The sequence below is a fragment of the Mustela nigripes genome, chromosome 11 (assembly GCF_022355385.1).
Source record: "Mustela nigripes isolate SB6536 chromosome 11, MUSNIG.SB6536, whole genome shotgun sequence".
Lineage (NCBI taxonomy): Eukaryota > Metazoa > Chordata > Mammalia > Carnivora > Mustelidae > Mustela > Mustela nigripes.
This window is the reverse complement of record NC_081567.1, coordinates 12,457,393-12,471,223: the sequence shown is the minus strand read 5'-3', so window position 1 is coordinate 12,471,223 and position 13,831 is coordinate 12,457,393. Positions and strand designations below refer to the sequence as shown.

Below are 13,831 nucleotides of genomic sequence, written 5' to 3'. Positions count from 1 at the left end.
GAAATTTTAGGGAACATGAAGGCTAGTGTAGGTGATACTAAGGGAAAGGATTTGCTTTCCTTTTTTTGTTAGTGATTGCTTTTGTGCTTAATAAGCAGAAGCCGTGATTTTAAAAGGGGGGGGGGGACAGCAAGAAGAAAGCATCAGGTATGGAAATGGACCCTTCTGACTTTGATTTTCAACCCCCTGTTCCAACCCACTTCACCTGGTCACCAGCTCTCATCTATACTCAGTCCTTTCCGGCTTCTTTCCCTCACTGCATTCTTGGTCTTACCTTTGTCTGTTGTTTCAAATAAAGAGCAAATAAACATTTTTAAAATAAAATTATAACAACACTCTTTTTAACATCATCCAGTGGCTTAAAAATGTGTAGTGGGTTGAACATTCTAAGAGTGTTCCCCCATATTCATATCCACCAGGACACTCAGAACATTGACTCTAAGAGTTAATTTTATGTGCCACCTTGACGAGGCACCTGGTTACCCAAATATCCAGTCAAACATTATTTTGGGCATTACTGTGAAGGTGTTTTTGTACAAGTTGAACATCCACTGACAGAGCTCATAAAGCATACTGCCCTTCCTAACGTAGGCGAGCTTCATCCGAACAGAACAGAAACAGAACGAAAGAATGAACATCGTCAGAGTAAGGGGAATTCTTCTGACTGTACATGAGCTGGGAGGGCAGCTTCACCCCTGCTTTTAGACTTCAACAAAACATACATTCCTCCTGAGTCTCAAGCCATCCAGCCCAGGGACTGGAGTTACACCCTCAGTTCTCCTGGTGATCAGGCCTTTGGACTGAGACTAGAACGAGCCACAGACGCCCCTGGGTTTCCAGGCTTCTGACCACAGATCTTGAGACTCATAAGCCTCCGTAACTGTACACGATTCTACACCCTACCGACTCAGTCTCTCTTGAGAACCCTGACTGATATGACGTCATATCACAACCCTGACTGATATGATGTCATTATCAGCAATACGTGCTGGAGAAGTGAGCACTACCATGAACTTCTTTGGAAAAAGGGTCTTTGCAGATATGATGAAGTTGAGGTCATACTAGATCAAGGTGGTTTCCAAATCCAGGGACAACTATACTCTAAGAAGAAGAGAGGACAACGCAGAGAGACACTGAGCAGAAGGCCGGGTGGGGACAGGCGCAGACACTGGAGTGCTGTAACTGTAAGCCAAGGAAGGCCAGATGCCCCCAGAGGCGAGGTGAGGAATGGAAGGATCCTTCCTGGAGCTTCCAGAGGGATCATAGCCCTGCTGACACCCTTAATGTTGGAATCTTAGCCTCAAAACCTGTAGTCCTCGATTACAGCGGCCCAAGAGACCAATGACACGCTTGGCCTCCTTACCAGGCACTAGGATGTCTCACGTGATCAGGCCTCGTGCTCAGTCTTTAGACCCAGTCACACTGGCCTCTTTCCTTTCCCACAAACATGTCGCGCTTTTCCTGACTCGCTCTGGACCTTGTTGCTCCCACCACTCAGGATGCTGTTCCTACAGCTCTTCATGGGGTTGCTACCACTTTGTGAGGCAGGCTTCAGTTCAAATGGCATCTATAGAAAGGCCTCGTTCCGTCACCCTGCTTCAAGGGGCCCTTCCACCCCTCATCACTGTGTTGTTTTCCTCATAAAATGCACTGTCTCAGAAAGTTCTCCTGTTTGCTCACAGCTCTGCCGTTGGCCACCCGCCACAGAACAGGAGCCTCCTGAGGAGGAGACTCCATCATGCTCCTCAGTCAACCTCAAGTGCACGGAGCTACGGCTGACACATTCAAGATATCTGGTAGATGTTTCTGGATGATCTAACTGCTGACACACCCAGGGAAACACATGAATGTATGTTTCTGGAACAGAAAAGGGCAGGAACAAGCTGTCAGAGAAAAGGGAAATCTAGCACAAACTCTGAAAAGGGAGAGAAGAGAAGACACAGAAAGCAGGACTATGTTGCAGGACTGGAATTGGCCAGATTTTCTTCTAACTACAGGGGAACTCATGGATGGTGTGGCCCGTGTCTGCTGCTTCTTTCTTAGCAGCAAGTCACCCTGCATTGGAGTAAAATCTCTTTAAAGGTTGGGCGGGAGAGTGGGAAGGACGGAGGCAAAGACACACGCTCCGTGGATGGACGAGCGACCGCACAGGGGGAACGACAGACCTGGGGCGTCCAGGGTGGCTGAAAACGATGCAGGAGGAAGCGCCTCAATTATGATGCTAAATGGTGCACATGACTTCAACAATCAGGTTAGAGAACGGTTTAGCACAACACTTACTAGAATTCAATCCCTTCGCATGATTTCCTGAAATGTTTTGATTCCTTCAAGGTCTCAAGCCCTTAAAAAGTATTAAATATTTTTCTCCCTTCTCATAACCAAAAACCTGACCCAAAGAACCGTTCAGAGAAAGGAGCCATATCCACATACTCATTTCAATAAAGCATTAAAGCAGTTTACTTCCACAGGATGGTGGGAAGAATTTGCTGGAGAAAGTGACACTGAAGCAGAAGGAAAAGAGAAAGAAAGGAAGAAAGAAAGAAAAAGGATTACAAAAGAAAAACCAAAGGCAGGAAGAGTAGAGTGTGCATGCTAATTAAGAAAAAAAAATGGTGGATCAGAGGGACCAAGCAGAAGGTACGAAGATGGGCAAGTAGAGGGAGGGGGGGACGATGAAGGGGAAGCTTCAGACTTCCCCGTGGAGGGCTCCACAGACTACCCTCGCGAGCGTGGGCCCAGTCCAAGGTATCTTAAGGAAGTTTAATGGCGAGCTCAGATTGCTGGAGAAACAACTCCGGCAGCACTGCCGGGCTCAGGGAAACAGAGACGGGGCAGGTGACGCAGTGAGAGGCGCAGGACGCCTCTGTACCGCGCACTGTGCCATCTAACATGCACAGTGTCAAGGAGAACACACCCGCACCCAAATACCACTTTAAAAAATAATCCAATCAAGAAATGGGCAGAAGACATGAACAGACATTTCTGCAAAGAAGACATCCAGATGGCCAACAGACACATGAAAAAATGCTCCACATCACTCGGCATCAGGGAAATACAAATCAAAACCACAATGAGATACCACCTCACACCAGTCAGAATGGCTAAAATTAACAAGTCAGGAAATGACAGATGCTGGCGAGGATGTGGAGAAAGGGGAACCCTCCTACCCTGTTGGTGGGAATGCAAGCTGGTGCAGCCACTCTGGAAAACAGCATGGAGGTTCCTCAAAATGTTGAAAATAGAACTGCCCTATGACCCAGCAATTGCACTACTGGGTATTTACCCTAAAGATACAAACGCAGTGATCCAAAGGGGCATGTGCACCCGAATGTTTATAGCAGCAATGTCCACAGCAGGCAAACTATGCAAGGAACCTAGATGTCCATCCACAGATGAATGGATCAAGAAGATGTGGTATATATACACAATGGAATACTATGCAGCCATCAAAGAAAATGAAACCTTGCCATTTGCGACAACATGGATGGAACTAGAGCGTATCATGCTTAGTGAAATAAGTCAAGCGGAGAAAGACAACTATCATATGATCTCCCTGATATGAGGAAGTGGTGATGCAACATGGGGGCTTAAGTGGGTAGGAGAAGAATCAATGAAACAAGATGGGATCGGGAGGGAGACAAACCATAAGTGACTCTTAATCTCACAAAACAAACTGAGGGTTGCCGGGGGGAGGGGGTTTGGGAGAAGGGGGGTGGGGTTATGGACATTGGGGAGGGGATGTGCTTTGCTGAGTGCTGTGAAGTGTGTAAACCTGGCGATTCACAGACCTGTACCCCTGGGGATAAAAATATATTATATGTTTATAAAAAAAAATTATTAAAAAAAAAAAAAAAACAGCCAGTCGGTAAAGGAAGGTGCCTCGGCAGACCCAGTGAGACAGAGGAAGGAACAGAGCTTAACTCTGAGTGTACCAGCTCTGGGCTCCAATACCAGGACAGGGACCTAAGACGGACAGAGAGTTCCAGTTGGAGAAAAGCAGCTGAAGACACATGCCATAACAAGGATTTTTATCTGAGAGGAAGAGCCCTGTGGGTCATGGTGGAGATAAGCAGGACTTGTCAAACCAAGACAGAAAAGGATTGCAAATTTAAAAGGGGCGAGAGGCTCCTAAGGGAAGTTCTAAATCTGGGACCAAAGAAAGGATAAACATGTTTGAACACTGTGGATGTGCCAAGAACGGTGCGACACGACTGGAAGGCACTGAGCCAGGTAATCTTTGCAGGAGACCTACCAGGTACGTGAAATTATCCCCAGTGCACGGAAAAAGAAACCAAGACTTGGAAAGACCGAGTTCTTTGCTCTAGCTCACACAGATAATAAATAACTAAACTGCTTTTAAACTTGGTGTGTTTGGGGGCGTCTGGGTGGCTCAGTGGGTTAAAGCCTCTGCCTTCGGCTCAGGTCATGATCTCAGGGTCCTGGGATCGAGCCCTGCATCAGGCTCTCTGCTCAGCAGGGAGTCAGCTTCCTCCTCTGTCTCTGCCTCTCTGCCTCCTTGTCACCTCTGTCAGATAAATAAATAAAAAAATCTTAAAAAAAAAACAACTTGGTGTGTTTATCATGAATGTGCAGGGTCAGCTCACAACTTGACAATTTCACTTACTAATCTATAAGTGAGTTTAGTCCCTACATTCTGGCAACTTCCTCGGTTACAAAATTCTGTATAAGTCAGACGCAATACTGTCCCGCTTGAATAACTCATCATGAATATTTATATACTCGATTATTCCCCTTAACTTTTTCCTTAGCGACTAATGGAAACAAGTTACTATATCTCCTTGATGTGAGAGTCCCTGCAGACAATGCTCCCTTCTGGCAATACAGTTTGGGAATCCGTAATTCAGCAAAGCCAAGCCCATTTGGTTTTGAAGCTTTACCCATGAGTCAAACCCTCCAGCTACGCTGTGGAGTTCTTTCTCTTCCTCTTTTCGCCTGCCCAATTCAAAGCAACCAAGCTGGAATGATAGAATGTCTTCATTAGCTGCACCTGGGAGTAAGTCTCCATCGCCAAAGCTTCTAAAAATAATGAAAGTGAGTGCAAGACTTAGGGGAATTTTTATCTCAGCTGCAAAACCAGGAGTCGGTATGATGGACTCACGGGGACCAAATACATCCTCTCACCTTAAACAACAACCAGATAGCCAGACAGATGTAGGAGGGGAGGGAGTCTAGAAACCGGGCAACCGGCACTGCACGGCATGATCTTAGAGACCAGGGAAGCAAAGGAGATGAGCCAGGAAATCGCCGGACTTCCTGCCTGCGCAGTTTTCATGCCCAGCTGGGCAAGCTGGGGAGGGCCCCGCTGGAGCTGAGAAGGACCCGAGTTGGAAAGACAGGGCTGATACCTGCAGGAAGCGCCGGCAGCTGGACTGTGTGAAGCCGAAGATGGCAGGAAGACAGCTTCACAGGGGCAGACGGGACCATGAACGCTGCAAAAGGTCCCCCTAGTCTTCACCTGAATCCACCTGCGCCCACATGGTAGAGGAAAGTCCCCAAGCAAGGGGGACACCCACCGGAGAGGAGCTGGCAGAGCAGTGCCCAGAGCTCACACAAGGCAGGAAACGGCCCGTGTTGCCACCAGCTGGCAAGGCCGGGAAACAAACACGGAGCGCATCAGGAACGGGTCAGAAGGGTCAGTACTGGGCAAAAAGTGAGCTTCAGCCTAAACGCTGTGCGGCTTCCACCCAGGAAAGCCTAAAAGCAAACCTCGGGAAAATCTAACTACTTCCAAATGACATAAATGCATCCCAGAATAAAGCTCAAGAAAGTTTTTAGAAACCCAAACTATCCAGCAGCCAATAAAGAAAAATTCACAGTGTTTGCCATCCCCTCCAAACCGTCGAGCGTGCAAAGGAGACAGACAGGACGTCACCATCCACAACGAGGAGAAAACCCCACAGAACCAGACACGGAAGTGATACAGAGACGTGATGAGTAGACGGACGGAGGGCCTCAGAACGGCCGATGGTAACTGGTTCCCGTAGGTTCCAGAAAGTAACGGGAGCAAAGCCTGGTGAGGAGAGACACGGTAAGACCACACACAGCAAAGCCAGCAGTGGTCCTCATCTCCTCACTCTCGGAGAGTCATTCAGGTCATCAGTTACTAATTTCCTCTAAAGAAAAAGTAGGGGCATCCTTATTTTTTAGAATACTGTGTGGCTACGTGAAGCCTGGTATCCAGAAAAAATAATTGTGTGTGCTTCATCTCAGCAAATTTTGGACTGCAGCAGGCTCGAGGTAAGAATTTGCAACCTCAGAATGGCTCACGCAAAGCAAGTCAGTGGCTGGAGGTTCTGGAACATCTCATGGAATGTCAACTATTATTTTTTTTTCCTTTTCCTTCTTCTTCTTCTTCTTCTTCTTTTTTTAATTTCACCTTTCCTATTTTGATCCTATTGTTGCAAAAGGTATGAGTTTTAATAATTAATACATATCATGAACTCAAAGTATTACACAGACAGTCTTGATATAAAATTGGTAGGATAATGTTTTTTTTAGCATTATTCTATTGTGGCAAAAAGTACATGTGTAACATACAGTTTGACATTTAGCCGTTTTTAGGGTTCTAGTTTGGTGACACTGATTGTACTCTCTGCACTGTGGATGTAGTTCTCCAAACATCACCCTAAACAGAAACTTTGAAACATTAATTAATAAGTAACTCCCCATACCTCACATCTGCCACTCCCATGACAGGTCCTGACTCTAGGAATTCGCATATTCTAGGCTCCTTATCTGAGTGGAACCGTACACTACTTGTCTTTCCAGGACTAGCTGCTCTCACTTAGTATAGTGTTTTCAAGGTTCATCCACGTTGTTGCGTGTACGCCAGCGCGTCCGTTTTTCATGACCAAGTAATGTTCCACCGCCCACACATGCCACTTTATCTGTTCATCTGCTGATGGAGGCGGGTGGTTTCTAACTTTGGTTAGTGTACATGATGTTGCACTGAAAACGGCCATGGAGATCTCTCTCTGAGTAACGATTTTCAATTTGATTGAGTATATACCCAAAAGTGGAACTGGTGCGACACATGATAATTACATACTTAGTTTTCTGAGAAACTGCCAAGCTCTCTTCTGCAGTATGGCACCGCTTTCCATTCTCACCATCATGCACGAGGGCTCTAATTTCTCTATATCCCTGACATTTATTCCTCCCCCACTTTTTTTTTTTTTAATTTTAACCATCCTAGTAGATGTGAAGGTGTATCTCATTATAGTTTTGATTTGCATTTTCCTAATGTTATAATGAGGAGACGCTTTCATGTGCTTACTGGCCATTTGTAGATCTTTTTTAGAAATGTCTATTCAAGTCCTGTGTGCATTTTTGAATATTAAAAACACTTAATGGTTTTATGATTTGTAAATATTTTTTCCCATTCTATAGGGATTTTTTTTTTCACTTTCTTGATAATGCCCTTTGCTGCTAATGCTTTGGGGCCATATCTTAGAATTCTCAGCCTAATTCAAAATCAGGAAATTGACCCAATTTCCTTCTTTTGGTTTCATGATTTTAGTTACTACACTCAAGCCACTGATCTATCTCGAGTTTTTCTGTGTTAACGATGTGACACAGGGGTCCAACTTCCCTCTTTTGTATAAAGAAATCCAGGTGTCCCAGCACCATCCCTCGAAGAGAGAATTCTTTTCCAGCTGCATGGATTTAACACTCATATCAGAAATCCATTGGCCACAGATGTGTGGTTCATTTTTGGATTCTCAATACTATTCCAGGGGCGCCTGGGTGGCTCAGTGGGTTAAGCCTCTGCCTTCGGCTCAGGCCATGATCCCAGGGTCTCTGCTCAGCAGGGAGCCTGCTTCCCTCTCTCTCTGCCTGCCTCTCTGCCTACTTGTGATCTCTCTGTCAGATACACAAATAAAATCTTTAAAAAAAAATAAAATACTCAATACTATTCCATTCATCGGTATACCTATTCTGACGCTAGTATTGCACTGTTTCAATTACTATAGCTTTGCTGTAAGTTTTGAAACTGTTTAAGTGCGAATTTCCTGACTTTGTTCTTCTTTTCCAAGGCTGTTCTGACTACCAGTGGTCTCATGCCATTCCACAGAAATCTGAGTATCCGTTTCTTCATTTTTGCAAAAAAGGATGTTGGAATTTTCAGAGGAATTGCCCTAAGTCTGTACATTGCTTTGGGTAGAATCTCAATACCGAGTCTTTGTATCCATGAACACAAAATATCTTTTGCCAATTTCTTTTGATCTAATGGAAAGTGAATTCAGGGCAACCAACCAAGAGATCTCAGTGACTGTACAATACTGTACTCTTGTCCCCTGATTTAATGGGGCTTTCATTTCTCCACTCTGGGATGAAATTATGACTGACTAATCCTGGAGGAATTTCCAGAGTCTGTGAGATCTCCTATTAAAAACAAAGCTCAAGAGGAGCTACTTAAATATTTTTAACAACTTAGGTAAGAAATACTGTTTTATTATTATAATTTATAGTTCCATCACAAAGTTAATGAAACACATAAACACACAAAGAAATACTTAGACACAGACATACCCACACAGCAAAACACCAAGTTGGATCCTTTATGTGTATCATTGATATTAAACCTCATTAGCTAGGAGGCAGATGTCTATAACTCAGAAATTAAGAGTACTACAGAAGTAATTATACTTTGTTTACTCCACTGAATTCTCTTAGAATTCAATGTTCCGGACGTCAAGTCTCACTCTAAGTCTCTCAGACTTTCCTGAGAGGTGTGTCTCGGGACTATTCGCCTTGGACGTTGGAGAAGTGGGTGGGAGACGATCACAGGGAATGACTCAGTGTGCAGCGGTGGTTCCGACCTCTCATGCTTAGGAGCCCCCGCCGTTAAACACCGCTTGGGGCACACTCCTACAGCACGGGAGTTTACAGATTATGTACCAGAACTACTCCCAGCTCACCACATATTAGCAAAGTTTCATGTCTTTTGTTTGTAGACAAAAAACAATAAGTTCTAATATTTTTTTCTCTGCAACGCACGGAATCATCCCGTATCCCAGGCTGAAGGCGGCTGCAGTAGAGGATGAAAAAGAGTGAGACAAGGAGCAAAAGTTTCTGTCCTAACTCTATGCCCTGACTCTGTTTCTTCTTCTTGAAGCTCAGAGGCTCTGAACTGCTGTCTCTTTGAGAGTACCATTCTCTCCTAGTCTGTTAATGTGCCTTCACTGGCAACCCTAATAAAAATGTCTCCCTACATCATCCTTTTGTAAGAACGCTTCCCAGTGTTGCTCTCAGGGTGAAGAATCCTGCTCTGTGACATGTCAGGTTAGCAGAAAAGAGAGCCCAGAGGATCAGGTGGTTCCAGGAGTGGCAAACCATCATCTGCTCTGTCGGCGGACAGGAGGCGGGAGAGCAGTCAGAGGCGGGTCTGGGGGCTAATGGACCCCTCAAGAGGCACGGCACGTTATCACAACCATTTGCCAGGACATAAAACCCCTTCTCTTGCCAAGCAAGTGGCCAGTTCCTTATCCCTTCCTATAGAAATAAAACGGCAGACGGGGGCTGTCACCAATTTCGCAGGCCAGGAAATGACAGAAAGCCCCACATTAAACGGCGTCGCCTCGCAATGGGAGCACCGCTTTCATTCGCGCCCTGACGGTGGAAGGATCATCACGGCCCTTTGTCATCTTTGGTTCCTAAGCTAACAAGTATCCCACCCGCCCTGTTACGTGTCACACCACATTTTGGAACGGAACCACCAGGCCAGGCTCAAACACGTCTGCCGAGAGAGAGGGCGCTGGAAAGCTCGCGCAGACCTAGTGACGGGCAGGGTAGGAGTGCGGGGAGGCAGAGACCGGACCCCAGGAATGGGCGGTCTGGAGGTTTCGTAGGATGTTTTTTTTTTGTCTTTTTTACACTTACATCGCTGAGCCTTTCCCGAGAGCTGCTCCGGTGGAAGCCCTTGGATTCTCCGCTGTCACTGTCACTGTCTCTGCAGCTGTTCTGGCCTGGCTTGAGCTGCAGGCAAAAGAGAAGAGGAAAGAGACAAAAGTCAGTGGTCTCCGCACACAGCCGGCCCCTGCCCGGGTTCTTTAAGTCTTGTCAAAAGTGCACGACTGAAGGTCCTGCGTTTTCACATTCTTCTCAGCTTCTGAGCCGCGCCGGGCAAGCTGCCGCAGGAAGAAACACGGAGAAGGATAAGCAAAACATTTACCATAAAATGTCACTGGAAATAAGAGTGAGCCAGCCAGGAAAAAAAAAAAAAAAAAAAAAAACACTTGACAAAAATTTAACAAAGGTCCATGAATCTCGGAAAGTAATCTTCCCTCAGACTTTTTCCTCTGTTCTACTGGGAGCTCTTTTTTGTCAAGAAAAAGACCAAAAACACTGAATTAACTAAAGTCAGATTACACTAACTACGGTGGCCCACCTTTCCCCTCTGTCTCCTTAAGAAAGAACACAGCAAAACCGAACAAAAGCAATGTTTTCTTCCAGGAGAAAACGATGAGGCGCTGCGTGTTATCCTTGCTCCTCTGGGAAGATCCTGATCCTAATTTCTGAGACAGCTTCTGGAGGTCTCTCGGCAGATCTTTAAGAGTACCCAGATTAAGACCTAGGGCTTAAGCAATTAAGCCACGACTCCTTCAACAGACACGTATTAAGTGCTACTTCTGTACCTGGTCCTAAGAGCTGGAAAGGTGGCACTAAACTCCCGCCCCCCCCCAAAAAAGTCTCTGCTCTTGCGAAGCTTACATTTTAGCAGCTCCTGCACATTCACCCCACTCTGATTTTCATGTTCAGAAAATTTTCCACATTTACCCGTCTTTGATTTTTTTTTTTTAAAGATTTTATTTATTTACTTTTTACAGAGAGAAATCACAAATAGACGGAGAGGCAGGCAGAGAGAGAGAGAGAGGGAAGCAGGCTCCCTGCTGAGCAGAGAGCCCGATGCAGGGCTCGATCCCAGGACCCTGAGATCATGACCTGAGCCGAAGGCAGCGGCTTAACCCACTGAGCCACCCAGGCGTCCCCCGTCTTTGATTTTTATGTTCAGAAAATTCTACACATTTCCCCGGCTCTGATTTTCCATTAAAATGAATAAACACACAGAATCTCAAACCAGCAGTCTGGAGAAGACTGTAAGACACACACATAGGGGCCATTAGCCGGCAACGTCATCGTCAAGAACCACCTTTGCAGGGACCCCAAGAAATCCGACGCAGGTCCCAACACACGGCCTGTTCTACAACGTCCTTAACCCAGCAACAGAAAGAGCGCGGACCAGGCAGATACAACAGACAAGGAAATGAACGTAACGGGACGCCAAAAAACAGCCAGTGACATTCGGAAGAAAAGTAATCTCTGAAGCCTTGGGTTTCAAAAGCAGATTGAGCTCCTGTGGCTGAGAGGGGAGGGGAAGATACTCTTGATGGGAGAGAGGCAGAAAGCAACATGCTAGGGAATGATCAGAAGGAGTCTTATCTGGAACAGAGATTTCCTTCTGGGAGGAAATAGGAAGAAACATTACTAAGGGGGTCCATGGATCAGACATGGAAAGTCTCAAACAAAACACGAGCCCCGAGCTTCTGGGCAGGAGGGAATTTCAGAGAGAAGAACGGGTAATAGGTAGCAACATCTGTGCCTGCAGGTTTTCATGTGGCTCCGGGGCCAAAGGGGAATGTGAACCGAGACAAGCGGAGAATGAAATCTGAACCCGCAAGCCCTGTCTCACGTGCCTCTTCTAAAATCTGCCGTTCAGATCCCACTTTGGGTCACACCATCTAATAAGCTGTCCCCAACACCCACCATACAGAGCACTCCTTTTTGCTGTCAGCCTTCCTACAAATCTACTTTTATCACTTTCTTCTAAAAATCCCTTTCTCCAGAAGTCTTCTCTAATGGAACCCAGAAAAATGATACTCATTTTAGCTTGTATCTTCCTGGGCCCTTAAGGGCTTAGTTTCCTTCTAAATTACTGCGAAATCTGCTAATTCTAAGTTAATTCAGGCACAAGCTATATGAGCCTTTTCTTATTACTATGAAATAAAAGTTCAGAATATTGTCATTCTCTTCAAGTTTTCATTTTTTATACTTACAATAAAAGGGAATTTAATGGAAAATGAACATCACTTTCTCCCAATCTCCTGAACATGTCATGTCCATTTCTGTCCTGCATCTGTCTGTTCACGCTAGGTTTCCTCACCCCATAGGGCACACCCTCAACTTCCCGGGGGTTTCCAGGTCAAGACTGTTTTGAAGCTCAGATACGATCACCATGCTGTTTGAAGAGCTCTTTCTTTGTCTGTCTTCCTTTCCTGATGTGCCTTCCAAGTTTAGGTGATACACCATTCCCCATTAAAGGCCTCGGGTAATGATGATCCATTTTCAAGTCTGAAAAGGCGCACTGCTAAATGAACTGGGCGGATGATAACATCTACATGTGGGGTGGATACTCTAATTTATAGGTCGTGTCATAATCATGTCATAATTTTTATCTTCCTGGATCGCAGTTGAGTAAATGCATGTTTACTCTGTTGTGTGAATGACGAAAAAGAGCAAGTGAGGTGCTCAGAATTGGGCACAGGGTCTAGGACTCAGTTCACGTCCATACGACTCACTGCTGTTCTCACTCTACTTCCTAGAACCCATTCAGATGTCAGCATTTCACATGAAAATAACGAGTCTGCAGCGTATCAGTATTCTCAATGGAATATGTTTCAGACATATTTGCGGTAACTGACTTCATCCACAAAGAAAGAAATCCTACAAGGTGATACTTGATCTAGAGATGTTTATAAAAACTCAGTCCCTCCACCCAGATGGGAAACAAACATGCGGCAGAGAATTAGCCACTTAAGAGCAGAAAGACCTGCTGGTATCCTGGTCCCCATCCACCTGGCTTCCCCAAATCTGGACTTTGCATTTGGGTCTCCTCCATGTTTCTTCATGGAAGGGAAGCGATGACTTCAACAGGCTTGACAGGAGACTTCAGTGGCTCTGATGTCTATCATCTGGCCAAATGTCGATCTAGGCTAGGGGCAAAACCCAAGGAGGACTGAGACGGAGCCGCTTCCTGGCCTGCCCTGAGCTCTGCCAGCAAAAGCACTTCAGTGAATTCTCTGCGGAGAGACTTACATAAAAATCCAGCCCCACACTACCCTTTTCTCCTCCAAAGCCAGGCTCAAGTTTAAAGGAAACTTAGGATTTTAAGCTGTCAGACAGCTCAATATTTCAAAGAAATGGATTGACTACAGTAAGTACTAAAGCTAAACCACAAGATTTCAGGCGAAGAAGTATTCATTCCTAATCCCATGAATACATTTAAAACTGGCATTTTTAGCCATATCCAATGGATCATGTGGGGTAGCACAGCTGACTTAGAAGTTGTAATCCTTCACCTGAAATTCCCAGCTATTACCTATAACCAGAGACATTACAAAGGCCAGGTGCTGGCTTCAACATTTAAAGACCTAAGGAAAATCGATCTGCCCGCATTGATTCGTCCCAGCGTCCGTGGCGGCGGCTGTAAGTCAGCTTTTGCTCCAACAGATGCTGAGATCTCCTCTTATCATCTTCTAGATACTTTAAAATACTTTGCTTATTTAAAAATTACCATAATTCACTCCTATTTCCACTAGTGTCTCCCCATCAGAGTATTACACAGTTTAGATCCGCATGAGAACAAAACAGATGAAGTAAAAGGAAGCTGCAAACTGGCGTGAGCGGGAGGAATCCTACCAGTGAGACGACAACTTCTAGAAAACCGAAGAAGCCAGGCTGTTTCCTATTAGATTCCACGGTCGACAGTATATACAGAAACTCTGAAGCTGTGATCTTGTTAGAGTGAAAC

The 13,831-nt window shown here is 45.4% G+C and overlaps 1 protein-coding gene across 4 annotated transcripts in view; it reads right to left on the bottom strand.

The window, feature by feature from the left end:
• AUTS2 (activator of transcription and developmental regulator AUTS2) overlaps positions 1 to 13,831 on the bottom strand; it is a 1,069,563-nt gene that overhangs the window by 577,354 nt on the left and 478,378 nt on the right. For all 4 annotated transcript variants that reach the window (XM_059414736.1, XM_059414738.1, XM_059414737.1 and 1 more), the window contains one exon: positions 9,904 to 9,999. In XM_059414736.1, the coding sequence (XP_059270719.1) occupies positions 9,904 to 9,999 (96 nt within the window). The remainder of the gene's footprint in view (positions 1 to 9,903; positions 10,000 to 13,831) is intronic.